This window comes from Equus przewalskii, chromosome 6 (genome assembly GCF_037783145.1).
Source record: "Equus przewalskii isolate Varuska chromosome 6, EquPr2, whole genome shotgun sequence".
NCBI classification, from domain to species: domain Eukaryota; kingdom Metazoa; phylum Chordata; class Mammalia; order Perissodactyla; family Equidae; genus Equus; species Equus przewalskii.
Window position 1 is genome coordinate 89101537 of NC_091836.1, and position 27908 is coordinate 89129444.

Genomic DNA, 27908 nt, shown 5'->3' on the forward strand with positions numbered 1-27908 from the left:
CACCAGCCATTTTCAGTAATCTCGGACTAAGCTTGTCTTTGTTGCTAATTCCTTGACTGTAAAGGTGGCAGACACGCTGGTGATCATTGATGAAAAGACCAACAAGCTGAACTGCGCTTTCTGGTTGGTGAGCTTCCTCTTTGCTGTTAAGTGGAGTTTCGCCGTCCCTTCTTTTCACAGTACATTTCACAACCATTTCTGAAAGAGCCCAGCTATGCTGAGATGGCCACTGGAGGGGATGCAGTGTGACTGCCAGCAGCTCAGGGACGTCTGAGAGCAGCTGAGCAAGCCCCATAGTCTTCAAACACTCATTGAATTGCTTTCCAGAAGCACATTCCTTCACCTTTCTCTGACATGGGAAAGGAGCAGAGGGAATGGTTATGATCTGAAATGACAGATACGCTGGATGGAATGAGCTAATTTGCAAGGCGGGTGGGGAGTGGGGAGACGAAGTCTACAAATGAAGAACAAAGAGCCTTAGAGCCCGTGGACTGTCCAGAGGCCTTTTTGGAGCCTGGTAAGGTTATCCTTGGCAGGGGGTAGATTGGTCTTGGAAGAATGGTTTGGGTGCCAACATTTTCCCTCATGTGGTTAGCAGGGTTTACATTTATCTTGCCTGTCCGCAGAAGCTGAACTTCTAAATCTGACACCTCAGCTTTCTTGAGTTTGCTGATAACCTGTGCTCATCAGACTTTCTGTCTCCCAGGAAAGAAATTGCCTTGTTCTTTTAGTGGTTGAATAACAAAGCTGCTCTCCCTGGGAAACCCCCAGGATATGTTATAAGGCAAATAGGCTTTGCTACTTGGATCATCTACTACAGAGCTAACAACTAAACTCAAAGTTTTATAGCAAAATACCCTTTCTGAACTAGATTTGGAGGGAGAATTGGAGGCAATTTGCTAAGATTACATCAAGCAACCATCTGGGGGTGGGGCGAGAGAGGAAAATAGCTGGGAAACTGGAAATGAAGATGCGTTGTTGAAGAAGTTGCTTCCCGTGCATTTGTGCAGTAATCAATCTGTGTCTCCTCTCCCCTCCCCTTTCCTGAAACCATCCGATTATTGTGTTTCCTAATTGCAGATTATATTCTTTCTATTTTTGTATTTACAAAAAATGCCACCAAAATAAAGTTGAAAGCATACCCAATTCCTTCTCAACAGGTCTCATTTGCTTGTGCCCACCTGTCCAGATTCATTTTTGACCTTTCTCAACTCCACTTCTAACAGGGAATACCTCATTCTTTCTCTACTTTCGTGCTTTAGTACTTGCTGGTATTTCTACTTGGCTTTTCTCTAGGTTTTAATTGTTGAGGACAATTTCTCTCCTCCTTAAAGAGTCAATTCAAGCTTTACCTTCTTGCTGAGGACTCTCAATTCCCTTAGCATTCAAACATGCTCCTTCCTTTTGGGTTTCATTGCAAGCAGTTCTTACCTCCATACCAACACTTAGCATATTTATCACGCTTTCTCTTTATGAGGCTGCCTCCCCTACCAGGATATGATTCCCTTAGAACTAACATCTTTCTTATCTTCATTCCCTACCACAGTACCTGGTGCGTAAAGAGTATTCCATGAATGGATGTCCATTGCTACTCGTTCATGTATGTGGCATTTATTTTTCCAAAGTTCCTTCACTTCATATCTATATGATATGTAATTTTTGCCTCTCCTAAACAATCATTCTTTTGCTATATATTTGCTTTTGCTGAGAACCAAAGATAGATATGCAGATTGGTGTGACTTGACTTGAGCACATAAATGCAGGGAATGGATTTACTTCTGTGCTATGTAGTTAACAGTAAGAATTGAAGAGCTACTGATCTGAGTTGGAAGCTAGGTAGAAAACAAATCCTACTGGGTTGTCCTTAGTGGTGACAATTAAGATGTGTTAGACAGATCTGCTCTTGAATCTACTAACGCTGGTATTTTTTTTTCAAAGACGATGTAACTCTTCACTTTGGCCTCAGGTCACAAGTAGCTTAAAGCCGTCATAGTGCTTGGACTGCTTGGCCAGCCTGAAATATGGGGCTAGTCTCAACCTGACTCCCTGAGGTCAGGTGCATTCATGCTGTCAAACTGCCCGTAACCTAAAAGCGTTCACTGTGTTAGACTGTGGAACCTGGAACCGTCACAGTGGGTGTTTGACTGTTCTCATCAGGCTCTTGCTCTAGGCCGTGGTACAGACTTGGAGGAAAGGACCTGGTATGTCAAAACAGCAGTAATGTAGCAGAATGACTAAGAGTATAAGGGCATCTGAGGTTGGGTTCCCCCAAAGGCACACTATGAGGAAAGGAGTTGAGTTCATAAACCTTATTTGGGAGGCCAGCACAGGAAACACAGGAAGGAGGATAGAGGAGTCAGACAGGAAGGGAGAACGCCAGCGCTGGATGCTTCACCTGAGAGAAGTGAGTTACGCTTGTGACAACAGGAGTTCAGTCCTGATCAGAAACTTTGGAAAGCTGTGCCCCAGGGTTATCTCACCCAGCAGGGTGAGTCATTGGTGGATAGCTGCTCCCAAGAAAATGAATTCCCCAGCACTTGTCTTCTGCCAGCTTCCCCTCAGGCTCAAAGATGCAGATGCCGGCAGTGGGAAATCAAGCAGGTGTGGGAAGATCGTAAGGCCCAAGGAAATGTGGAGGAGGGACCAACAGTGTCCACTACAAGAAGATGTTAGAATAGGACTCTTCTTGTCCTGATGCGGCCCCAAGATACAAACAGTGTGTACTTTCAAGGTGAGATGCCAGACCTCTAAGTGGGCACTTCTAAGTTTTAGAAGTTTTCGAGCCAGTTTCATGACTGTTGAACTCCTCACCCCCTTCGAGGATTCATGGAAAGTTCAAAGGAGTGGACTTAAGATTTTTTGAGGAAAATTTTTCTGGAGAAATCTGTCCTGTGACCCTCTTTGCCTCCAAATGTGCCTGCATCTTCTCTCTTATCAAGGGGTTACCGTAGCAAGGTATCAAAAGGGAACAGCTGGTGTGAAATCCCTGAGGCTGGAGACGCTGGAGGAGGTTCAAGTAGACCTGGGTGCCTGGAGCAAGCGATCAAGAAGGATGGTAACAGATGCATTCAGAGGACTCAGGGCCAGATCACCAGGGACTTGCAAGTCTTGGGGAGGAGTGTGCTTTGGATTTTGTTCTATGTATAAAGGGAAGTCATTTGAGTTTTTCTTAGAAGGGCAGTGACATGATTCTATTTGTCTTTTTGAAAGGATTACTCTGGCTGCTATGAAGAATTTAGACCTTAAGGAGGCAAAAGTGGAAGCAGGAAGACCAGATGGGAGGACAGTGCAGTAGTTCGCGAGAGCTGATGGCGGACCATGGTTGTAGCCCTGGAGGGTTTGAGTGGTTAGATTTGGCAATATTTTGAATTTATAACCAAAAGGATTTGTTGATGGATTGGGTGTGAGTATGAGAGACACTAAGGTGTCAAGAGTGATGATTCCAGCTTTTGGTGTGAGCCAAAAGGAAAGAGCTATTTATTGAGATGGACAAGACGGCAAGAAGAGCAGCTGTTGGACTCAGCGAGTCTCACACAACTGATTTTTTCTGCAGAGTTGGAAGAGTCTGAGTCACGCACCAGATGAAGGTAGTGTTGTGTTTGGAGCCTCACTGAAGACAACCAAAAATAAATACCGTGTCTTTAAACATTAAAGCTACATTCAGTGAAATGCTAATGCTATTAGAGGCAGGCAGTAATAATGGAGAGTGATTTAGGCAATGACAGGTTCCCATCTTCCATCTCAGACTCTCATTTCATGGCAAACCCTCATGGAAGTGAAGTGGAATGGCAGAAGGAATCACCTACAGTCTACAGGATTTCTCCCAATGTTTCCTTCCTTCCTCCCTCTCTTCCCTCCTTTCTTTCTTCCTCCTCTCTGATTTTCTCCCCAACTGCTATGCCCAGAACATTAAATGCACAAATATTACTCTCCTGTGAGCTGAGCTTTTTTTCTTGATATTCTCTACTCACTGCCATGGTTGCGTTAGATGTTGCAAATGAGAAACTAGTAATTCTCCGGATAAGATGAGTGAAAGTAAAATGCTTTTCTTAGTTTTCAGATACACAGGCTGGCACTTCGCTTATCTCCGTACAGTTTATGCAGATTCAGAGCTGACCTACAACCTCCCCAAATATTTGTATAAGCAGTACCCAAGTAGTCCACAGGTGTTAGAAAACATTAACACTGTTACATGTGACTAAATTTAATTTCAGCAAACCTGGTATGTTATATATTTGTCTGAAAATAGTTACTTCGTTTTATCACATAATATTCTTTCTGACACCCGGCCCTTGATGAGCACCATAGACAATGTCTGCCAGGCTTTCTCCAGTGGACTACATTATTACTGCATTCATTTCATATTGACTCATTGGGGACATATTAATGAGGCAATAGACAGGTGATAGGTTTCTGTTTTTCTGCTGGTAATTAGATCTGACAAGCCGTCTTGCAGGCTGCCTCAGGAAACAGAAAGATTACCATCCAGGAGGCTGCTTTAGTATCATGAGAATGTCTTCAGTAGGTACAGTAGGGCCCGAGGAACCCAGGATGATGTGGCTGGCACTGTGGATTTTCAAACATGGCTCATTAGTAGCTTAAAGCGTCCTGGTGTATTTCATTTTTAACGCAGTCTCTGGCAGTTTGGGACAAAAACCACATGGAACGTTCATCTTCAGTTGACCACTTGTGTATGCACATTCTCATCCTTTGACATCCCATACCAAAGTGTAGCTCAGGGAAAAGAAGTGTTTTAAGTTGCTGGAGAATTGTCTGTCTTCTAGCTGGCAACCCAGCAGGCTAATAAATATGCAACAGATAGAGTCTTCGTCTGCATGAGGGAAAACGATACTCTGTCTTGAGGGTTATTGAGGAGCCTCTCCCTTTTTCTTGGCATACTTAAATGAATGAATTTTAACTCATACTCATATTGGCCCTAAAAATATTAAAAGATTAGTCAGTGCTCACAAAATATGAAGACAGATTTTAAAATAATTTCTTTTTGGTAAATGGAGAATTATAAATGGAAGTTAATTCATTTTCCCATGGAAGACATATTAATACTTTCCATCAATTTCTCAAATTGTTAAGTGGAAGAAGGTTAGAATATTAAGAGCTGTAAATATTCTTTAAGTGGATGTAATATTAAAGAATCTTCTGTATCTTATTAAATAGACATTTAACAAGTGACCATACTAAGGAACTGTTTTCAGTTATCAAAGGGTTGCTTAATAAATCATTTCTATTTAGACTGTTAATTTATTCTTAGAATTTTTTAAGTTATAATTTTGGGCCAATATATGTAATTTGGAGTTGAAATAAAATGATGTACTGTTTTAGTTTTATTTCTTTTATTATTTAGAGTGATATCAATTACCCTCCAATATTGCATTTGCAGTAATAATAATGGTTATAAATATGCACTGAGCTAGGCACTGTTTAAATTGCCTGTATGTAATCCTTACAAACCTCTTTGAGGAAGATATTACCCTCATCTGCACAAGAGGAAACTGAGGCAAAGAAAGATTTTTTTAAAGCAATTTTCCCAAGGTCAAATACTTACAAGTGAAAGAGCCAGGATTAGAACCCAAGCAGCCTGCTGACTTTTAATCCTTATGCTTTACTGCCTCAAAGGAAAAATCTACTTATGAACATTAAAAAATTCATTGTATTTCTATCAAATTTATACATACATGTAATTTAAAGAGCTAAAGGGTTCTAGGAAGCTTTATAAAAAAGATTAATCCCCTGGAAAACTTTCCCCATTTCCTAGCCCTGGAGGCACCCACTTTCAATGCTTTCAACAGATTCTTTTTGTATTTTTGTCCGTATCTCTAAACAGCATGTTTCTTGGCTACTTCCTCATATTTCCAATTTTGGCATTTTTTTATTGACTCCCCATCATCTAAGGGATTTGGCTATCTTTCATACACCTCACCACACATCTTTTCGTTAGATCAACCTTCTGTGTTTATGTTTTCGTGACTATGTGTATGCTATTAATAAATGATTTATTGAGTGCACTTACAGGTTTCGTTTCTTGAACAACTCTTTGTTCCCCTGTTATTAATAGTCATCTAGTTTATTCATCTTATTCCTTAGTTTACTATGGATTTATTATAATTTATCACCAAACTCTCACCAGTTATATAAATACCCACAAAGACATTAACCCTTTCACATTATAAACATGAAATACAAGTTTTACGTTGAATAAATCTCCCCCAAAGACTGGTTGATTTCTTGGCTCGCTGCATAACTCATGTCCTGGGAATCTCTCTTCACCACGATTCTGGGGTGGGGCCTTTGGCTCTCCCTGGGGTGGTAGCCCCCGTTCCTGTATGCTATGTGCACTCTTTCCTGGTTTACTGCTCTGGCTTGATGGAACATGTTCTCCGTTAACTGTATGAGAAACGGTTCATGGGAGAAAAAATTCTGAGACCTTGCTTCTCTGAAAACTGTCTTACTTTTATTAAATGAGTTAGTACTTTAAAAATTGCTTAGGAAACTATCTGGCACATAGTAAGCAAAAGGTACATGTTTAGTAAATTATTTTACCTTCATCTTTGATAATTTGAAAAGGCATTGTATTTTAGCCTGTAAATAATTTTTTCCTCAGAATTTTGGAGGCATTGTGCCATTGTCTTCTAGGTTCCAATGTGGAATTTGAGAGGGCTAATGCTTTTCTGACTTTTTGTCTTCTGTTTCGAAATACACAATTTTAAATGTCATGATGCTGTGGGTACAGATTTCCTTCGTTCTGCTGGGTGCTCAGGGGACCTTTTCAATCTAGGCATTCATAACGTTTAAGTCTGTAAATGTTCTGACTTACATCTTGGGTGACTTGTCCAGTACTCTCTCACCTCCTACTTTTTTTGTCTTCTTTTTTTCTTTCTTGCTCTTCTGTTATTTTGTTGCGAAAATTTCTGCTTCTCCAATTTTCTTATTTTATTTCCTATTTCCATGTATTTGTCATTTTTCATCTAATCTCTGGGGACTTCTTCCACTTTACCTTCCAAACCTTTTACACTGAGCTTTTCTTTTCTGTTGTCCTTTTTGAACGTCAAGACCAGTTTTTCTCTTTCTGTGTTTTTCCATAGCATATTGTTTTTGTTTCATGAATGCAGTGTCATTTTTCTCTTAGGGCATTGATGATAGTTTATTTGAGCTGTTCGTCTCTTAATGGAGTCCCTGTATCCTCCTCATTGCTTCTGTCCACCCATTTGCTTTGGCTTCTTTTATACTAAAAGCTTTCCCACGTTTTTGAACCTAGCTTTTCACTCATGTTTAAGAGCTGGGTTATACAACACTGATCGAAAGTTCTGTGCAAATGTGGATGTGATGGTTACAATGGAATTCAATATAGGGTTATCTGCATCATTATCTTGGGAAACACTTGATGTCAATATCTTTAAATCTTTTATTTTTAGTTTGTTGGTTTCCTTAGAAAACCCTCTTCAAAGCTCCTGCCCAGGGAATCTGGGCCCATCTCTCAGCATTCCATTTGCTATATAACTTTCACTTATTTCCCCTGAATTCAATATGGAACATGCTTTCAGCTGTGCACGGTGTTCCCACTGTAGAGCACAAAGGTCCCGTCTTTTCCTAGATGGATACAGGGGCAGTTGTGTGACTGAGCAGAATAGGGAAGACAGTCTGGGTGTCTACCTACCTCTTAAAGAGACCTTCAACCCACCTTTACCTGCCAATCTCAGGGGTATCTGGTGTTGCAAGTGCCTGAGCCTTTTGGGTTCTGTAGTGCAAAACAAGTTGTTTCTTGGCCTGTTTCATTGAGTGTTTGGGATTCCACTTTTTCAGATCTGAAAAGTCAGTCATCACTCCTTTACCTGCTTTCCAGTTTCCAAACCTTTGTTGTCTTCTCTGTGATTCTGATTGCCCTTGCAGGTATACAATTTTTTAAAAAACCTAGAACTTAAATATAACTTTAGTGGGATTTCAAGAAGGAGCACATGCAAGTGCATGCATTTAACCAACTATCCTTAGTTGGACATTTGTTTGTGGATATTGGTAGTTGTGTACCATTATCAGTTATCAGCCTTAACGTCTGCCATGGTGATCTGGTTTCTCTGTGAGACTCTTCCTTCCCTTCTCAGGGATGCGGGGGAGAGTAGCACATGGAGACACAGAAAAGCACATAAGTACAGCAGCGTGGTGTAGGGGAAAGACACGACCTTGGGAGGAACAGACCTGAGTTTGAATCTTCTGCTGACTTAGCCAGAGTTATGAATCCTCTTGGCATATCTCTTATTTATAAAGTGGTGAGAATAACACCTCCCTTATAGTTGCATTTTTCAGATTGAGATAAAGTGTTACTAACATACAGCCTTGGATATGGTACCCAGGAGAGGCCATTTTCCATCTCGAATGAAGGGAGGGCATTTGCAGGCAGGGGATGGGGAGGCTGGAGGGAATCCATCTGAGAACATTTTAAAATTTGTGTAATTACACATACTGTGTAATATTGACCAGGGATATACCAGTTGGCTAAAATGCTGGCTTCAGAAATCCCCCTCTAACTTCCTGATTCTGTAGCTGTTATAATAACCTTACTGTAAAAATTGGATCACACTAGTTTAAGTGTGGAGTGTGCTTTATAGGGACTTTGATTTGTGGCTAATTGAACTTGGGACTTCTTGAGAAAACCCACAGTGTCTGGTTGCCTGAGCTAGTGTCAACAGTTGTGGAATATGTGTGTGTGTGTGTGTGCATGTGTTTTGAACTAAGAACTGAATTAGGTGTAGCAGAGAGGACTGTGTTGACTCATGCATCCAATCATTATTAGCACAAAGAGATTCTCTTGCCACATCCTGGTTAAAAGGAAAACCTCTAAAATGTCAGGCAGTTGGAGAAAAATATAATAATCACATAGTGAATAGTTCTTGCACGATCACACTCCTCCTAGATAGGGAGAGAATTTAGAGGGGCATAGTCAAGGCCCTAGGTAATAGAAAAGTATTTAATAGAGTTGTTCACATGGCTGTCAAGTTTAGTTAGAAGGGAAGATAAAGATAAGCTGTTTCCAATTTACCTGTAATCTCGAGTCTTCACCTGTCTTCTTTTCAAGAAAGGCTAATGTTGCTGCTTAAGCAACAATTTCATGACTTGACTATAAACTCTACTGTTTCAGATAAAAAAGAAAAAATCCCATGCATGAATAACGTGAATAACGTGAACTCTGCACCACCACCTCAATACTCTTTTTTGCAGAGTGTGGGGGCGTTTTTCCTTTACTAAATGAAAACTATGTCTAAAAAGCTTTTCTTCGTGTAAAATTAAGTGTAGCTCTTCCACAAACAAGGGCTTCTGCGGTGGAATTAGTATTGCACAGTGTGTATTCTCTTTTGGAAAGCAAGGAGGCCGTTTCTGGATTCCATTAAATCTGGCTCTCCATAGTTCTCTGTGAGCACTGTGCATCTGTCAGCTCTTCTACGGTTATTGTATAGTGAGGGAATGACAGGTGAGAAATGGCATTAATTGTGCAACAGAGAAAATGAAACAAATTAAGTCTCTGTGCATTGATCTTTTTAGAAAAATTCTTGATAAAACAACGTTCATAATCAGTTGGTTCTGTAGGACAACAGGACATGGACTTCAAGAGTTCTCTTAAAGAGTACGTGTGTATGTTTTAAAATTTATGCTTTCATTAAGGCAAAGCTTTGGTGTAAAGTGATCTCGGGCATTGAAAATTTACTGTCTCTTTTTTTAAAAGCATGTTTTCCTTTTTAAAGTGGTATCTCTCAAAACCTTTTATTTCTATTTCAAAAGTCTTAAATGTTTCTTTACTGCCTTCAGGGTATCATAAATTTCCTTAGTTTGCCATTCAAGGTTCTCTACCCTCTGACCCCAATTTACTTTCCCCATTTGTCTGCCACTATTTCCCTACTTAAACCCTTCCTTTCAGCTGAATGGGAGTGCTTAGTGTACCCTACAGGGTTTTCAATTTTGCCTCCATCGCAGAAATCCTCTCCTTTCCTCTGTTATTTGCAGCTAGCCCTTCTTTAAGATTAGACTGAAGCCCGTTCCCTCACCATCCAAGCTCAGTTACACAGTCAGTGCACCCCTCCCTTCCACGTCTCAGCTGGGTCACTTAGGAACCATTTAGCCTCAACTGCCAGTTCACGTTCTACCTGGATACATTCCGTTTTCCTCTACCAAGTGTAAGCTCCTAGAAGGTAGCAAGTTTTGTATTTATTTCACAGCATTTCTTCATTCTGACATTAAAAGATCCACTTATATATTTGTTGCTTACTTGTTTATCTGTCAGTCATGTGTTTTCTGCTGTTTACTCCCACTAGAATATAAGTTCCACAAAAGGTCATGAAAATTGCGCAGGTTACAGAGGTCATACATGGCAGATAGCTTGACTCTGGAGCCCTGCTCTCAATCACGAATCTACACAGCTCATGGCAATTGTCAATGACCCCATCATTTCCATGTCTAATTTTACTTAACCTCTCAACAGGATATCGACACTGTTGACCACTCCTTCCTTGAGTGTTTCACTTCTCTTGGCGTCTGTGACATCCTTTTCTCTCCATTCTCCTCCTACCTTCCAGATCACTTTTCTCTAGTCCTCTGGCAGTTCAAACGTTGATGGTCTCCAGTTTTGTGCTCATTATTTTTCTGTACTTTCTCTAAAGTCATCTTTCTAGCCTAGTATTTCTTGACCTTAATGACATGACACATTACAGTGTCACAATCAGTCATGACCTGTGTCAAAAACACTCAGTATTCATAAGCATTGTTACAAGCACTTGTGAATGGTTTCCTTTTTTAAAAAATTAGACTCATCTCAAAGTTACCATTATAAGGATGTCACGCTCACTCATTTGCATTTCAATAATGTGTGCTTTCTTGTGTGGGGAAAGGTGGAAGTGAGTTACCCATAATTCATAGCCTATTTTATATTTGCTGAAAATTTTCATAAACTATGGTTATTGATATGTCATTGATAGTTATATCATTTTTGAAATATTATAATTTGTAAACTGTGGTTTTATAGATGTGTTTGTTTCCTTGATTTTACCCATGGATACATTTTTAACAAGGAAGAGAGATGCAGACAGCATGTGTCTGCACCCACGTCTTCATAGCACAGAAATGAGAATGAGGCTCTAGTCACAATTTCCAAATCAAAGGCAATGTGATCATCCAAATGATGTATGTAATAATAGTATCTATATTAGCATCATGAACAAATATAAATATTATGTGCTACTATTTTTAACCATAAAATATTAATATTTTTCTTTATTGGTACTTGCTTACTTTTCTTATGTTACCTGTGGAGGTCTGAATTTAACCTTTAAAATATAGTTTTATATAGTTTTTATAGTACATTAGTCAAATATGTATTTTTACTCAAAAAGTGACATGTTTTGGGACTGGCCTGGTGGCATGGTGATTAGTCTCACATGCTCTGCTTCAGCAGCCTGGGGTTCATGGGCCTGGATCGTGGGAGACGACCTACACACTGCTCATCAAGCCATGCCGTGGCGGCATGCCATATACAAAGTAGAGGAAGATTGATGTAGATTTTAGCTCAGGGCCAATCTTCCTCACAAAAATAAAAAAAGAGAGAGATGTTTTAAGATCATTAAATAGATGATTTTGCTGATAGAATGCTGTTGTAAATATGTCCTATAAAAACAGTTTGAGAGCTCTTTGCTTATTTGGCCAACTACTTTTGTTTACGTGTGTGTTTGGTTTTCCTTTCCATCTGAGTGTACTCCTGGGAGTGTGTCTCATATGAATGCCATTCGTCATCTGTCATGATGGAAGAAAAGTTGAACACCACTGCTCAAGGATATGCTGTGTACTCCTGTGTGGTTTTCTCCCACATGTTTATGACCCTGAATTGCTGCTATCACCTGTAATCCTTTCTCTGGACCTGCAGACTCATTTATTCAGCCCTCATTTGGCATCTTTGTGTGGATGTCCTACAGGCCCCCACACGTCATATCTGAAACTAAGCTCAGTTTCTATCCTCTACTCCCAACCCAACTGCTCCTGTTTTTGGTCTACATTTTCATCAATCATATCATCATTCACCCAACCCCTTAAAAAACATTAAGGGTAATATTCAGTGTCTCCCAGGTCAGTAACCTCTACCTGTTTATCTCCTAAATGTCTCTGAAAGTGTTTCTCTCATTTACTGCCTTCACTTTAGTACAACTGCTCATCTTTTCCTGTTGGAACCATTTCATAGCCCAGTGGTTCTCAAATTTCTGTATGCGTCAGAATTGTTCAAACACAGGTTATTGGGCCCCAACTCCAGACTTCCTGATTCAGTAAGTCTAGGGATAGTACCAAGAAATTGCCTTTTTATCCAATTCATGGTATTCTTGATGCTACTGGTCTAGGGATCACATCTTGAGATGCACAGAGATAGACTATTAATTGGCCTCCCAGTCACCAGCCTAGCCACCTTACTGTTTATCCTCCAAATTGTTTCCCAAAGGATCATTTTTAAAATGCAAGTCTTATTATATCTCTCTCTTACTTAAACCCTTTTACTGTCTCAGCATCACACTTACAATAGACTTGGTTGAACTCTTTCCACTCAAATGTGTGAAGCATGGCACTCTTGTTATACTTACACCTGCATAGCACTATCTTATTTTTGTTCCACTGAGTTTAAGGACTTTTTCCATTGTCCAGGGACATTTGTAGGTTAATCTTACTATTAAAATCTCAACTGTCACCCAGTTTATAATCCCAGTCTCAGAGCTTCCTTTCTTCTTCATCCATGCCTCTAAAAGATTTATCTCCTTCCAGTGTTAGGAAGAGGATTGGGTTGTATGCTTACATAAGGGTGGCCCATTGATGGAAATGAAATTGTGTGGTTGGGTCTGGGTAATTTGTCTGTCGGCTTTCTCTCCTGGTATTATCTGCTCTGGCCTCCTGCCTGGATGTGGGCAGCTATTAGCTGTCTTATGTGACATATTAAGTGACAAACAGGTACCCAATTGGCTCCTTTATAACAGTTTTTAGGAGGGGGGAGTATTACTGCCTCTTTTCTTTACTCCCAGCAGGGTGCCTCCAACCACACCAACTGCTGGCCCAACCTGACTGGACCTCTTGAGGAGGTGAAGACAGGCCCTTGCTACTCAAAGTGTAGTAGGGGGCCAGTACAATCTGTATCACTAGGGAAGTCCTTAGAAATGCAAAATCTGCACCCTTCCCCCAACAGAACTACTGAATTAGAACCTGCATGTCAATAAGATGCTAGGGTGATTAAGTTTGAGAAGCACTGGGCTAGGCCTCTAGGATCCCTAGACATTCCTCACCTGTTGCCATTCTCTGTTCATTTACAGTAATATGAATTTGTAGGATCTGCAATAGCCATTTTCTTCATCTGTAAAATGGGGACTGTAATGCCTACCACGACAGATGATGATGTCTGTAAAATATCTTTTTATGAAGATATGTGTAAAATATCCAGCACAGCGCCTTAGATGTGGCATATGTTCTATAACAGTAAGCATTGTTAAGTCTGCATCTTCATCTTACTGGATTTTAACAGCCTTTTGGAAATCTTCATAAACAAGTCACCTACCTCCCCCAACAACCACTAACTTGCATCAGGGAAGTTGGGGCCTGAAAGTTTAATAAGAACAGGATTGTGGCTAGTTTATAATTAAAGATATGTTTAATTTTCAATTAAATGGCATAACTGGAATGGCTTTGGGAAGCATAAGGGTTGCCTGCTTTTCAGGGTTGACTGGTAGATTTCTAGAAGTATCATATAATAATGCTTGAAGCTCTGAGCTGGGAAGATACATTAAAAGATTCTCCACATCATAGTGAGAAGGGAAATTCAAATAAAAAAATAGTGAGATACTACCACAACCCAATAGAATGGCTAAAATTAGAAATACCACAATACTGAATGTTGGTGAGGACATGAAGCTGTAATTCTTTTATATTGCCAGTGGGGATGTAAAATGGTACAACCATTTTGAAAAGTTTTTGACAGCTTCTTAAAAATTTAATGACAATAAAAAGGAACAAATTCCAGCAGGCAGAAAATTTGTAAGGAGACATCTGAAGTCAGGAACACCATCATCAACTGGATAGAATTGACATCCATTGTCTACCTCACTCAGCAGCAGCAGAATACACATTCTTCTCAAGCTCTCACGCAACATTCACTAAGATAGACCACACTCTAGACCATAATACACATCTTAACAAATTAAAAAAAATAGCATACAATGTCTGTTCTCAGACCACAGTGGAATTAAACTAGAAATCAATAACAAAATGATAGCTGGAAAATCCCAAAACAAATATGGAGATTAAGCAACACACATCTAGATAACACATGGATCAAAGAAGAAATCTCAAGAGAAATTAAAAAAGTATTTTTGGCAAAATGAAAATAAAAACAACAGCTTATCAAAATTTGTGGGATGCAGTGAAAACAGTGTTTAGAGGGAAATATATAGTAATGAATGCATACAGTGGAAATGAAGAAGGATCTAAAATCAGTAATCTAAACTTCTACCTTAGGAAACTAGAAAAAGAAGACCAAATTCAATCCAAAGTAGGTGGAAGAAAAGAAAGATTAAGAATTTGAGCAGAAGTCAATGAAATTGAAGAGAAGATCAACAAAAACAAAAGCTAGTTCTTTGAAAAGATCAATAAAATTGATAGCTCTATAGAAATGCTAATTAAGGAAAAAGGACATGAATTACTAATATCAGAAATGAAAGAGGGGACATCACTACAGATCCTATGCACATTAAAAGGATAGTAAAAGAATACTATGGAGAGCTTTCTGCTCACAATTTGACAACCTAGATTGAAATGGACCAATTCCTTGAAAGACACAATTTGCCAAAACTCACACAAGAAGAAACAAACAATCTGAATAGGCCTATGTATATTTTCAAAATTGAATCAATAATTGATGAACCCCCAAAACAGAAATCACCAGTCCCAGATGGGCTCACTGGTGAATTTTACCAAACATTTAGGGAAGAAGTTATACCAGTTCTCTGCAATACCTTCCAGAGGATAGAAACAGGGAGTATTTCCTAACATTCTATGAGACCAGCATTATCCTGGTAACAAAACCAGAGAAAAATGTTGCAAGAAAAGAAAACTACAGACAATATTTCTCATAAGCATAGATGCAAAAATCCTCACCAAAATATTAGCAAATTGAGTCTTAACAATGTATAGAAAGAAATTATGCACTACAGTTGACTGATATTTATCCCAGATGTGCTGGTTCAACATTTGAAAATCAATTAATGTGATACATTACTTCAACAGGCTAAAAAAGGGAAATCACACGATATGTCAATAGATGCAGGAAAGCATGTAACAAAATTAAATACTCATGATCAAAGCTTTCAGTAAACTAATAATAGAGGGGACCTTCTTCAACTTGATAAAGAACATCTACACGTAACCTACCATTAACAGACTTCGTGATGAGAAGCACATAGCTTTCCCTCTCAGATCAGGTACAAGGCAGGGATGTCCCCCTTTGCCACTACTTTTTAATGTTATACTAGACTTTCTAGATAATGCAATTTAAGACAAGAAAAGAAAATAAAAGGTATACAGATTGGGGAGGAAGAAACAAAACTGTCTTTGTTTGCAGATGACCAGATCATCTAGGTAGAAAATCTGAAAGAATCCACACAAATCTCCTGGAACTAATAAATGATTATAGCATAATTGAAAGATACAAATTTAGTATAAAAGTCAATAGCTTTCCTATATACCAGCAATAAATAAGTGGATTTTGACATTAAAAACACAATCATTTACGTTAGCTTCCACCAAAATGGAATAGTTATATATCTGACAAGATACATATAGGACCTATATGAGGAAAAATACAAAACTCTGATGAATGAAAACAAGGAACTAAGTAAGTTGAGAGACATTTCATATTCATGGATAGAAAGACTTAATATTGTCAAGATGTCAGTTCTTCCCAACTTGATACATAGATTCACTGTAACTAATCAAAATTCCAGAACATTGTTTTGTAGATTTTGACAAACTGAGTCCAAAGTTTATATGGAGAAGCAACAGACCCAGAGCAACCAAAAAAATATTGAAGGAGAAAAACAAAGCTGGAGGACTGACATTATTCCACTTTAAGACTCACTGTAAAGCTGCATTAATAAAGACAGTATGTTATTGGCAGAAAAGCAGATTAATAAATCATTGGAAGACAATAGAGAACCCAGAAATAGACCCACATAAATAGTCAATGATTTTTGGCACAGGAGCAATGACAAGACAATGGAACAAAGTCGTTTCAACAAATGGTGCTGGAACAAGTGAACATCAACATGCAAAAAAATTAACCTAGACACAGACTTTAAACCACTCACAAAAATTAACTCAAAATGGGTTATACATTTATATGTAGGGTAAAAGAGGAGACAATCTAGATGACGTTGGATATGGCGATGACTTTTGAGATACCAGAGGCAGGATCCCTGAAACAAATAATACTCTAGACTTCATTAAAATTAAAAGTTTCTGAGTGATATCAGCATCATGGTGGAGTGAGCTGTTCTCTTAGTCTCTCCCTGCTAATATACAATGAAAAGGGCATTCATAAACCAACAGAGGACATTCACACATCACAACAGATGTCAGAGAGACCTCCACAGCCATACATCTGAAAGTAGAGAGTCTAGACCCCCAGGAGGCAGTGGATGGGGGTAAGGGGATCTCTTCTCCTTCCCCAAATAGCAGCGATCTAGGGCGCATGACTCTGAGAGGAGGGGGTGAAAGGGCAGCCCTCAGTGGGAAAGGCTTCACTCGTGGAGTTGCCTCCGAGCCTGTGGGAATGCTCCATGCTGAGGAGGCTAAACAATCATGGGGGTGTCTTCACCAAGCCATGCACTCCAGGAGGCAGACAGTGAATTCAGAGCAAGAGCACCTAGGACTGTGCACACTAAAGAAAGCAGCCCCCACTGCCTGGCACATCAGCCCAGCCAGAGCAGGAGACCCCCACCAGAGTGCCTGTGCACCTATATGTCTAAAACAGTGTTATCCAGTGGGCAAATGCAGACGGGGCCTCTCAGCACAGCTTCCAAAGGACAGGCACAGCTACCAGGGATTGTGCAGACTCAGAATACACAGCTCCTGCTCTGCCCTCAAGTGGCAGCAGGTGGAATCTGCGATCAACAACTACCACTATGCAACACCACAGTCCTCCCCATCAAATAGCATGAAGAGGTATATTAAGACTCCAGACAAGAAGGAAAATGAGAAGTACCCAGAAATAAATTCTGAAGTCACAGAAATTTGCAATCTAAATGGTAGAGAATTCAAAATAGCTATCATAAAAAAACACTCAACGAGTTACAAGAAAACTCAGAAAGATGGTTCAATGAAATCAAGAATAAAATTAAGGAACAGAGAGAATTCTTCACAAAAGAGATTGAAACTATAAAGAGAAACCAATCAGAAACGTTGGAGATGAGAAATACAATGAATGAGATAAAGAAAAATCTGAAGTCTTTAAATAACAGGGATGATATTATGGAGGACAGAATTAGTAATTTAGAGCATAGAAATATAGAAATTATTCAGATGGAGGAGGAGAGAGAACTAAGACAAAAAAGAAATGAAGAAATTCTCCAAGAAATATCCAATTCAATTAGGAAATGCAGCATAAGGATTATAGGTATTCCAGAGGGAGAAGCGAGGGAGAAAGGAGCAGAGAGCTTGATCAAAGAAATAATAGCTGAGAACTTCGCCATCCTGACGAAGGAGCTGGAATTGCAAGTAAATGAAACTAATAGAACTCCTAATTACATCAGTGTAAAAAGACCTTCTCCAAGTCATATATTAGTAAAACTGGCAAAAGTCAATTACAAAGAAAAAATATTAAAGGCAGAAAGGTAGAGGAAAATAACCTAAAAAGGAACCCCTATCAGGCTTTCAGCAGATTTCTCCACAGGAACTTTATAGGCTAGGACAGAGTGCAATGATATCTTCAAAATTCTGAAAGACAAAAACTTTCAGCTAAGAATACTCTATCAGGTGAAACTATACTTCAGATACAATGGAGAGACAAAAACTTTCCCAGATAAATTAAAGCTGAGGGAGTTCATCACCACAAGACCTCCCCTCCACCAAGAAATGATAAAGAAGGTCCTCATATGTGAAAAAAAGGGTTTACAAAGCCTTGAGCAAGGAGATAAGTAGACAGGCAAAATCAGAAAATTGCAGCTCTCTAACAGAACAGGTTAACAAACAATTATAATAGTAAAGATAAAGGGAAGGAAATAATCAAAAATAACTATAATCACTTCATTTTAATCACAAACTCACAACACAAAATGGAATCAATTGTGAAAGCAATAATTAAGATGAGGAAGAGGAAAGGGATGGAACCTACTTAGACTAAGGAGATAAACGGCTATCAGAAAATGGGATATCTCATGTATGAGATCTTTTATAAAACCTCAGAGTAACCACTAAAAAAAAAAATCAGAACACAGTCAAAGTGATAAATAAAGACAAAATTGAAAAAACCGTCATAGAGTATCACCAAACTGAATTGGCAGTTGGACATATGCAGAATGAGATACAAGGGAACTACAAAACAACCAGAAAATAAGTGATAAAATGGCATTATTAAGCCTTCATATATTAATAGTCATTCTAAATGTAAACGGATTGAGTTCTCTATTCAAAAGACACAGAGCGGCTCAATGGATTAAATAACAAGACCCAACAACATATTGCCTCGAGGAAACACATCTCAGCTCTAAAGACAAACACCAGCTCAGAGTGAAGAGATGGAAGATGATACTCCAAGCTAATGGCCAACAAAAGAAACCAGGTGTTGCCATACTTATATCAGACAAAGTAGACTTAAAGAAAGTTAAAGAGAGACAAAGAGGGGCAGTATACAATGATAAAAGGGACAATCTCCAAGAGGACATAAAACTTATAAATATGTATTCCCCTAACACAGGAACACAAAAGTACATAAAGCAACTATTAACTGACCTAAAAGGAGAAATTAACAGCAACATGATAGTACTAGGGGACCTCAACTCCCCACTTACATCAATTGATAGTTCATCCAGACAGAAAGTCAACAAGGAAATGGTGGACTTAACTGAAAAACTAGATCAGATGGACTTAATGGGTATACATATAGAACATTCCATCCCAAAAGAGAAGAACATACATTCTTCTCAAGCGCACATGGAACATTCTCAAAGATAGATTATATGTTGGGAAACAAGGGAAGCCTCAATAAATTTAAGAAGATTGAAATCATATCAAGCATCTTTTCTGAACACAGTGCTATGAAACTAGAAATCAACTACAAGAAAAAAGCTGGGATAGTCACAAATATGTGGAGACTAAACAAAATGCTACTGAACAAACAATGGATCGTTGAATAAATTAAAGGGGAAATCAAAAACTGTCTGGAGATAAATGAAAATGACAATACACCATACCAACTCATCTGGGATGCAGCAAAAGTGGTCCTAAGAGGGAAATTCATAACAATACAGGCCCACCTTAACAAACAAGAAAACTCTCAATATGCAAACTTAACCTAGACGTAACAGAACTAGAAAAAGAAGAACAAACAAAGCCCCAAATCAGCAGAAGGAGAGAAATAATAAAAATTAGAGCAGAAATAAGTGAAATTAAAACAAACAAACACAAAACAGTAGCAAGGATCAAGGAAAGAAAGAGCTGATTCTTTGAGAAGATAAACAAAATTGACAAACCATTAGCCAGACTCTATGAAAAAAAGAAGGCTAAAATAAATAAAATTAGAACTGAAAGAGGAGAAATTACAAGGGATACCACAGAAATACAAAGGATTTTAAGAGAATGCTATGTAAAACTATATGCCAACAAATTGGACAATCTAGGAGAAATGGATAAATTCTTAGACTCATACAACCTCCCAAAACTGAATCAAGAAGAAAGAGAATCTGAATAGACCAATCACAAGTAAAGAGATTGAAACAGTAATCAAAAACCTCCCAAAAAACAAAAGTCCAGGACAAGATGGCTTCTCTGGAGAATTCTACCAAACATTCAAAGAAGATTTAATACCTATCCTTCTCAAACTATTCCAAAAGATTGAAGAAGACGAAACCCTTCCTAGCACATTCTATGAGGCCAACATGACCCTGATCTCAAAGCCAGAGAAGGACAAGAGAAAGAAGGAAAATTACAGGCCAATATTGCTGATGAACATAGATTCAAAAATCCTCAATATAATATAGACAAACCAAATACAGCAATACATTGAAAGCATCATACACCATGACCAAGTGAGATTTATACCAGAGTCACAGGGATGGTTCACCATCTGCAAATCAGTCAATGTGATACACCACATTAACAAAATGAGAGAAAAAAAGCCTCATGATCATCTTAATAGATGCACAGAAAGCAGTCGACAAGATCCAGCATCCATTCATGCTAAAAACTCTCAAAAAAATGGGTATGTAAGTACCTCAACATAATAAAGGCCATGTATGACAAACCCACAGCCAACATCATACTCAGTGTGGAAAAGTGGAAAGTCATCCCTATGAGAACAGGAACAGCATAAGTGTACCCACTCTTGCCACTCTTATTCAACATAGTCCTGGAGATTTTGGCCAGAGAATTTAGGTAAGAAAAAGAAATAAAATTTATCCAAATTGGCAATGAAGAAGTGAAACTCTCGCTGTTTGCAGAAGACATGATTTTGTATACAGAAAACTCTAAAGAACCCATTGGAAAGCTATTCAATAAAATAATCAACAACTACAGCAAAGTTGCGGGTTACAAGATCAACCTACAAAATCAGTTGCATTTCTGTACTCTAATAACTATCAGAAAGAGAAATCAAGAATACAATCCCATTTACGATTGCAACAAAAAGAATAAAATGTCTGGGAGTAAATATAACCTAGAAGATGAAAGACATATACAATGAAAACTGTAAGACATTATTGAAAGAAATAGATGATGACATGTAGAAATGGAATGATATGCCATGCACATGGATACGAAGCATAAACATAGTTAACATGTCTGTACTACCTTAAAGCAATCTACAAATTCAATGCAACCAAATCAGAATGCCAATGACATTCTTCATGGAAATAGAACAAAAAATCCTAAAATTCATATGGGGCAACAAAAGACCCCAAATAGCTAAAGCAGTCTTGACATAAAAGAACAAAGTTGGATGCATCACAATCCGTGACTTCAAAACATACTACAAAGTCATAGTAATCAAAACAGCATGGCATGGGTACAAAAAGAGACACACAGATCAATGGGACAGAATTTAAAGCTCAGAAATAAAACCACACGTCTATGGACAGCTAATCTTTGACAAAGGAGCTAAGAACATACACTAGAGAAAGGAAAGTCTCTTCAGTAAATAGTGTTGGGAAAACTGGACAGTCACATGCAAAAGAATGAAAGTAGACCATTGTCTTTCACCATACTCAAAAAATTAACTCAGAGTGGATTAAAGATTTGAAGGTAAGACGTGAAACCGTAAAACTCCGAGAAGAAAATATAGGCAGTACACTCTTTGGCATCAGTCTTAGAAGGATCTTTTCGACTACCATGTGTACTCGGGCAAGAGAAACAAAAGAAAAAATAAACAAATGGAACTTCATCAGACTAAAGGGCTTCTGCAAGTCAAAGGAAACCAGAAACAAAGCTAAAAGATAACCCACCAACTTGGAGAAAATATTTTCAAATCATATATCTGGAAAGGAGTTAATCTCCAAAATAGATAAAGAACTCATATAAGTCAATAACAAAAAAAAAACAAATGACCTGATGAAAAAATGAGCAGAGAATATGAACAGACATTTTTCCAAATAAGATATACATATGGGCACATGAAAAGATGCTCAGCATCACTAATCACTGGGGAAATGCACATCAAAACTACAGTGAGATATCACCTTACACCTGTTAGAATGACTGTAATTACCAAGACAAAAAACAACAAATGTTGGAGAGGATGTGGAGAAAAGAGAACCCTCATCCACTGCTGGTGGGAATGCAAACTGGTGGAGACACTATGGAAAACAGTATGGAGATTTCTCAAAAAATTAAATATAGAAATACTGTATGACCCAGCTCTTCCACCACTGGGTATTTATCCAAAGAACCTGAAATCAGCAATTCAAAGAGACTTATGCACTCCTATGTTCATTGCAGCATTGGTCACAATAGCCAAGATGTGGAAGCAACCCAAGTGCCCATCAAGTGATGAATGGATAAAGAAGATGTGGTACATATATACACAATGGAATACTACTCGGCCATAAAAAAAGACAAAATCATCCCATTTGAAACAACATGGATGGACCTTGAGTGTATTATGTTAAGCGAAATAAGCCAGAAAGGGGAAGACAATACTGTATGATTTCACTTATATGTGGAAGATAAACCAATACCTGGACAAAGATAACAGATTAGTAGTTGCTAGAGAGGAAGAGGGTTGGGGGGTAGGCATAAGAGGTAAAGGGACACATTTATATGGTGACTGACAATAATATACAACTGAATTTTCACAACGTTATAAACTATTTTGACCTGAGTAAAAGGAAAATTAAAATCTTTTGCTCTGCAAAAGACAATGTCAGGAGAATGAGAAGAGAAGCCACAGATTTGGAGAAAATATTTGTAAAAGGCACATCTGATAAATGACTATTACCTAAAATGTACAAAGAACTCTTAAAACTCAGCAATAAGAAAACAAACTGCCAGGTTAAGAAATCAGACAAAGATCTTAACAGATACCTCATCAAAGAAGATATACAGGTGGCTAATAAGCATAATTAAAGGTGCTCCACGTCATATGTCATCAGGGAAATACAAATTAGAACAACAATGAGATCCCATGGCATGCCTTTTAGAATGGCCAAAATCCAGAACACTGACAATGCCAAATACTGGCAAGGATGTGGAACAAAAGGAACTCTCATTCATTGCTGGTGGGAATGCAAAATGGTACAGCCACTTTGGAAGACAGTTGAGCAGTTTCTGATAATATTAATCTTACTTTATCATAGGAGCCAACAGTCGTGCTCTGTGTTATTTACCCACATGAGCTGAAAACTTATGTCCACACAAAACCTGCACACTGATGTTGATGGCAGGTCTATTCATAACTGCCAAAACTTGGAAACAAGCAAGATATCCTTCAATAGCTGTATGGTTAAATAAACTGGTACATCCAGAAAATGGAAACTTATTCAGTGCTAAAAGGAGCTATGAAGCCATGAAAACACATGGAGGAACCTTAAATGCATATGACTAAGTGAAAGAAGCCAATCTAAAAAGTCTCCATACTGTGTGATTCAAACTATAGGACATTCTGGGAAATGCAGAACTATGGAGACACTCAAAAGATCCGCGGTTACTAGGGGTTATCGGAGAGGGAGGGTTGAATAGGCAAAGCAGAGAGGATTTTTAGGGTTGTGCAGCTGCTCTGTATGATACTATAGTGATGGATATATGGTGTTATGTGTTTGTCTAGACTCGTAGAATGTACAACGCCTGGAATGAACCCTAATTTAAACTATGTGTGGTTGATAATGATGTATCCATGAAGGCTCATCACTTGTAACAAATGTACCACTTTGGTGGGGGATTTTGTTAGTGGTGGAGCCTGTGCCTATCCGGGGGATGGGGTGCATGGGAAATCTCTGTACCTGCCATTCAGTTTTGCTGTGAACCTAAAACTTCTCTAAAATATAAAGTCTGTTTTTTAAGACATATATCGTACAGAGCTTAGCACATTGAATGTGCCTAATGAATTATAATCTAATTCCAAAGTGTGTCTTCCACTATATAACACATCATATCTCCTGATTAGCCATCTCTCTCACTGCAGTAGAACCTCTTTCCAAAATAGAATCCAAGGAAGGAGAGAGAATTGTGACCTCAGCAAGAATTATGGATCTAGAATTCCACCAAAAGAATCTAGTTCAAAGTGAGAGGAAGAGCACGTATTTTTACATCTATTAAATAAATCTCCATGTACTGATCGTGGCCCTGAAGATGCTGACAGCTGCCGGTTTCTCTGGGAAGGCCATGTTCCGACCTTCCATTCTTGGCCATTCTTGGGAGATCTTACTTGGCCGTGAAACCTCCCTGAGGAGCTTTTCTTCTAAACACAATATTCCTCCATCAGCCAAGTATGGTGGGCGGCACACTGTGACTATGATTCCTGGGGATGGCATCGGGCCTGAACTTATGCTGCATGTCAAGACTGTGTTCAGACGTATGTGTGTGCCTGTGGACTTTGAGGAGGTGCAGGTTAACTCCACTTCTTGCGAAGAGGACGTGCATAATGCCATCATGGCAGTCCGTCGAAACCGTGTGGCCTTGAAGGGCAACATTGAAACTGACCACAGTCTGCCACCATCTCACAAATCCCGCAACAGCCTGTTTCGCACCATGCTAGATCTCTATGCCAGTGTCATCCATTTTCAGAGTCTGCCGGGTGTGGAGACCCGGCACAAGAACGTAGACATCTTAGTTGTTCGGGAAAACACAGAGGGTGAATACAGCAACCTGGAGCATGAGAGTGTGAAAGAAGTGATAGAGAGCCTAAAGATCATCACTAAGGCCAAGTCTTTGCGCATTGCTGAATATGCCTTCCAGCTGGCCCAGGACATGGGGCGCAAGAAAGTGACAGCTGTGCACAAGGCCAACATCATGAAATTGGGAGATGGTCTCTTCCTCCAGTGCTGTAGGGAGGTGGCCTCCCACTATCCTCAGCTCACCTTTGAAAGCATGATTGTCGATAACACTACCATGCAGCTGGTATCCCGCCCCCAGCAGTTTGATGTCATGGTGATGCCCAATCTTTATGGCAACATTGTCAACAATGTCTGCACAGGGTTGGTTGGAGGAGCAGGGCTTGTGCCTGGTGCCAACTATGGACACATATATGCAGTGTTTGAAACAGCTTCAAAGCAATCTGGCAAGAATATAGCCAATAAGAATATGGCTAACCCTACTGCCATGCTGCTGTCGAGTTGTATTATGCTGGATTACCTCAAGCTTCACTCCTATGCCACTTCCATACGTACTGCAGTCTTGGCATCCGTGGAGAATAAAAGTGTCCATACTCCAGACATTGGAGGCCAGAGTACCACATTGGATTTCATTCAAAATATCATCAACCACATCGATACTGTCAATTAAATGGCCAGTGCCTTGGAGGCTAAGCTATCCTGCAACGTCCTTTGTCCCACATTTGACCTCACCCTGCCCACTCAGAACCCCTGTCCAGCTTGTTTAGTGTGGACTCCAGAATAAAGTAGCTTCTGCTCCAATTCAGAAGAGGTGGGAGGACTGAATCTTAACTGATTTTTTTTTCTGTTAAATTAGACTACCGTAAGTGTCCTAAACATTGCTTGCTTAAATTAGCCAAACCTATTGTGTTGTAAATGTATTGAGGAATTCTTCTCGATTTTAATCCACAATTCACGCTTCCCTATGATATGATACACTGAATCAATCAGAGCTGTTTGTAGACTCCTAAGGCCTTCCTAGAACCTGGCACACTGATTTACTCTTTATCTGGGTCATTAAAATTCAGCAAACCAGCCTGCAGAGAAGTCTGGCTTCTCTCTAGAGGTTGCTAATGAGTTAATTAGTGCAATAAAATTTGCCTACAAAATATACATTGTAACCTTAATAATAAATAAGGTGCCATAAAGCTGAGCTAGTACAGAATGCTTCCACTGCCTCTTAGATAGACTGTCTTTTCCCATGGTCTTGTTTATGTTAGGAAATAATTTTCACACATTGCAGCTCTTCTGAAAAGGGGCCTCTTGGACTCCTTCCAGTTGGGTTCAAGGGTCTAGAGGTCAAATCCCCAGTTAACAGATAATGGGCCTACGATTGTTTGCTATACAAATAGAACCGTGGACTGAAAACCCCATGCTCAGTGCTTCATAGGTTTCATGGTTTACTTTCTTTTAATCTCTCTTTCAAAGAAGGAGTGTATACATGAACACAAAAAGCACTGAACTAATTTAAATATTTGCTGTCATTTTATTATATTTACAGTATTTTTTAAGGTCATGGTTGGGAGACATGCAAACAAAATGATAATTTTATTACCGCTCGGAAATTGTTATTACTCAAGTAAGGAAATAAAAATAATGATTATAGAAACCTACAGCAGTTTTAATGGTAGGAATGGCCTGCAGATAGAAGTAAGATTGTGAATAACAGTGAATTCTTAATAATGCTTTGGAAACCTCTGTGTCTCAGCTACAACTGTTGGATCCTGCTATCGTTCACTGACCACAAGTTAAAGACATTGGACTTAGATCTGAAAAGTTCCTTGCGGTTTCCAAAACGCTTTGACTTATCATATTACCTTGATCTCCTCTATTCTCATTATGTATAAAGTCCAGGCTAGGGTTTGGAAAACCAAAAGCTAGTTTGAGGGCATTTAGTTTGAAGAGGAAGTGACTCCCTTCAACCCTATCTAGAAGTCTTTCTTGAAGAACAAGGCAAGCAGGGATAAGTCAATTATAAAATAATCATGGTATTCCCTTTGTTGGACATTAGATATGTCATTGGCCAGGGCTGCCATTGGCCTATATGGTGCCTTCTTTGGACAGATCTAGACCTGCACTAAAGGCATGGTTTGATGAGTGGAGCAAGGGGTGGATTTTGGCTTGAAGTCCCCCTACCTCAAGTGCCTCACTAACCCACTCTGTAGCCCTTTCTCTCATGGCTAGGGCAGATTATTCATGGTGCAACCAGCCCAACTGCAGACAGTAGCCCAGATATTGGCTTGTATTTGACAACGGGAGTTTATGCTGATAGGTACATTTGAGCTGAGGTTTCCCACTCAGTTAAAGATGGTTGTCTCCAGGGGTTGTCCTGGTGGCGCAGCAGTTAAGTTTGCACATCCCGCTTCTCGGCGGGTGTGGACATGGCACTGCTTGGCACACCATGCTGTGGTAGGCATCCCACGTATATAGAGGAAGATGGACATGGATGATAGCTCAGGGCTGGTCTTCCTCAGCAAAAAGAGGAGGATTGGCAGATGTTAGCTCAGGGCTGATCTTCCTCAAAAAAAAAAAAAAAAAAAAAAGAAAGAAAAGTAAAAGATGGTTGTCTCCAGAATCTTCCCATCGTTTTTGGATCAGACTGCTGTGATGGCACCTAGTGCACTGTAGTGGAATTTTCCATTTATCAGTATTCGATTTTCCCGGTTAGGTATGAGCATCTCCAGGGCAAATACCGTGTATTGTTTTTCCTTGTCCTCTGTAGCCCCTAACATAATGACCGGAACATACAAAATAAGTAGTATATGCTTATTGATTCCCCCAGAAAATGGATTACATGGCTGATACTGCCTCACATTGCTTCTATGTAAAGTGAGATAATAACTGTACCCACCTCACAGGGTTGTTGCGAAGATTGAGTGAGAAAATCTCCGTAAAGCTGGTAGCACTGTCCTGTCATATGGTAAGTGCCTGGTGTATTTTAGAAATTATTGTATTCATTATTGTCTACTATATACCATTCTAAAAGCCAATTCTGAGGAGAACTGGGTGAATTATATTAATTCATAACTGTCATTAGAACTTATTGGATAAGTTGCTTAACTTATTATTTTATTATGGGTTTGTAAATGACTTTCCACTGGGAGAGCAAATCATATCTGCTTCTTCGTAAGTACCCTTATCTCCTTTTCGTTTCTTGAATCCAGCCACCTCTCGTCTTCCTCACTGACCTCTCCTTTCTCATCATTGGTAACTTCTCAATTTCTGTTACTTCTAGCTTGTGTCCTGCCTGTAGTTCTTTTAAATCTATTTTCTACAATATACTGAGGATGATCTTTCTGAAAGGAAAGTAGGATCATG

At 39.2% G+C, this 27908-nt stretch overlaps 2 protein-coding genes across 5 annotated transcripts in view; both read left to right on the forward strand.

Moving 5' to 3' along the window:
* Nucleotides 1–27908, forward strand: part of NELL1 (neural EGFL like 1) — a 750804-nt gene that overhangs the window by 475427 nt on the left and 247469 nt on the right. The gene's annotated exons all lie outside the window — the stretch shown is intronic.
* LOC103550963 (isocitrate dehydrogenase [NAD] subunit gamma, mitochondrial-like) lies at nt 23971–25356 on the forward strand. Its single transcript, XM_008520183.2, has one exon. It carries the CDS (start codon nt 24070–24072, stop codon nt 25219–25221), a length of 1152 nt encoding a protein of 383 aa, XP_008518405.1. The 5' UTR covers nt 23971–24069; the 3' UTR covers nt 25222–25356.

What these genes read in the sequence shown, in the direction of transcription:
- LOC103550963 (XM_008520183.2), top strand. Translation starts at nt 24,070, where the DNA reads ATGCTGACAGCTGCCGGTTTCTCTGGGAAGGCCATGTTCCGACCTTCC.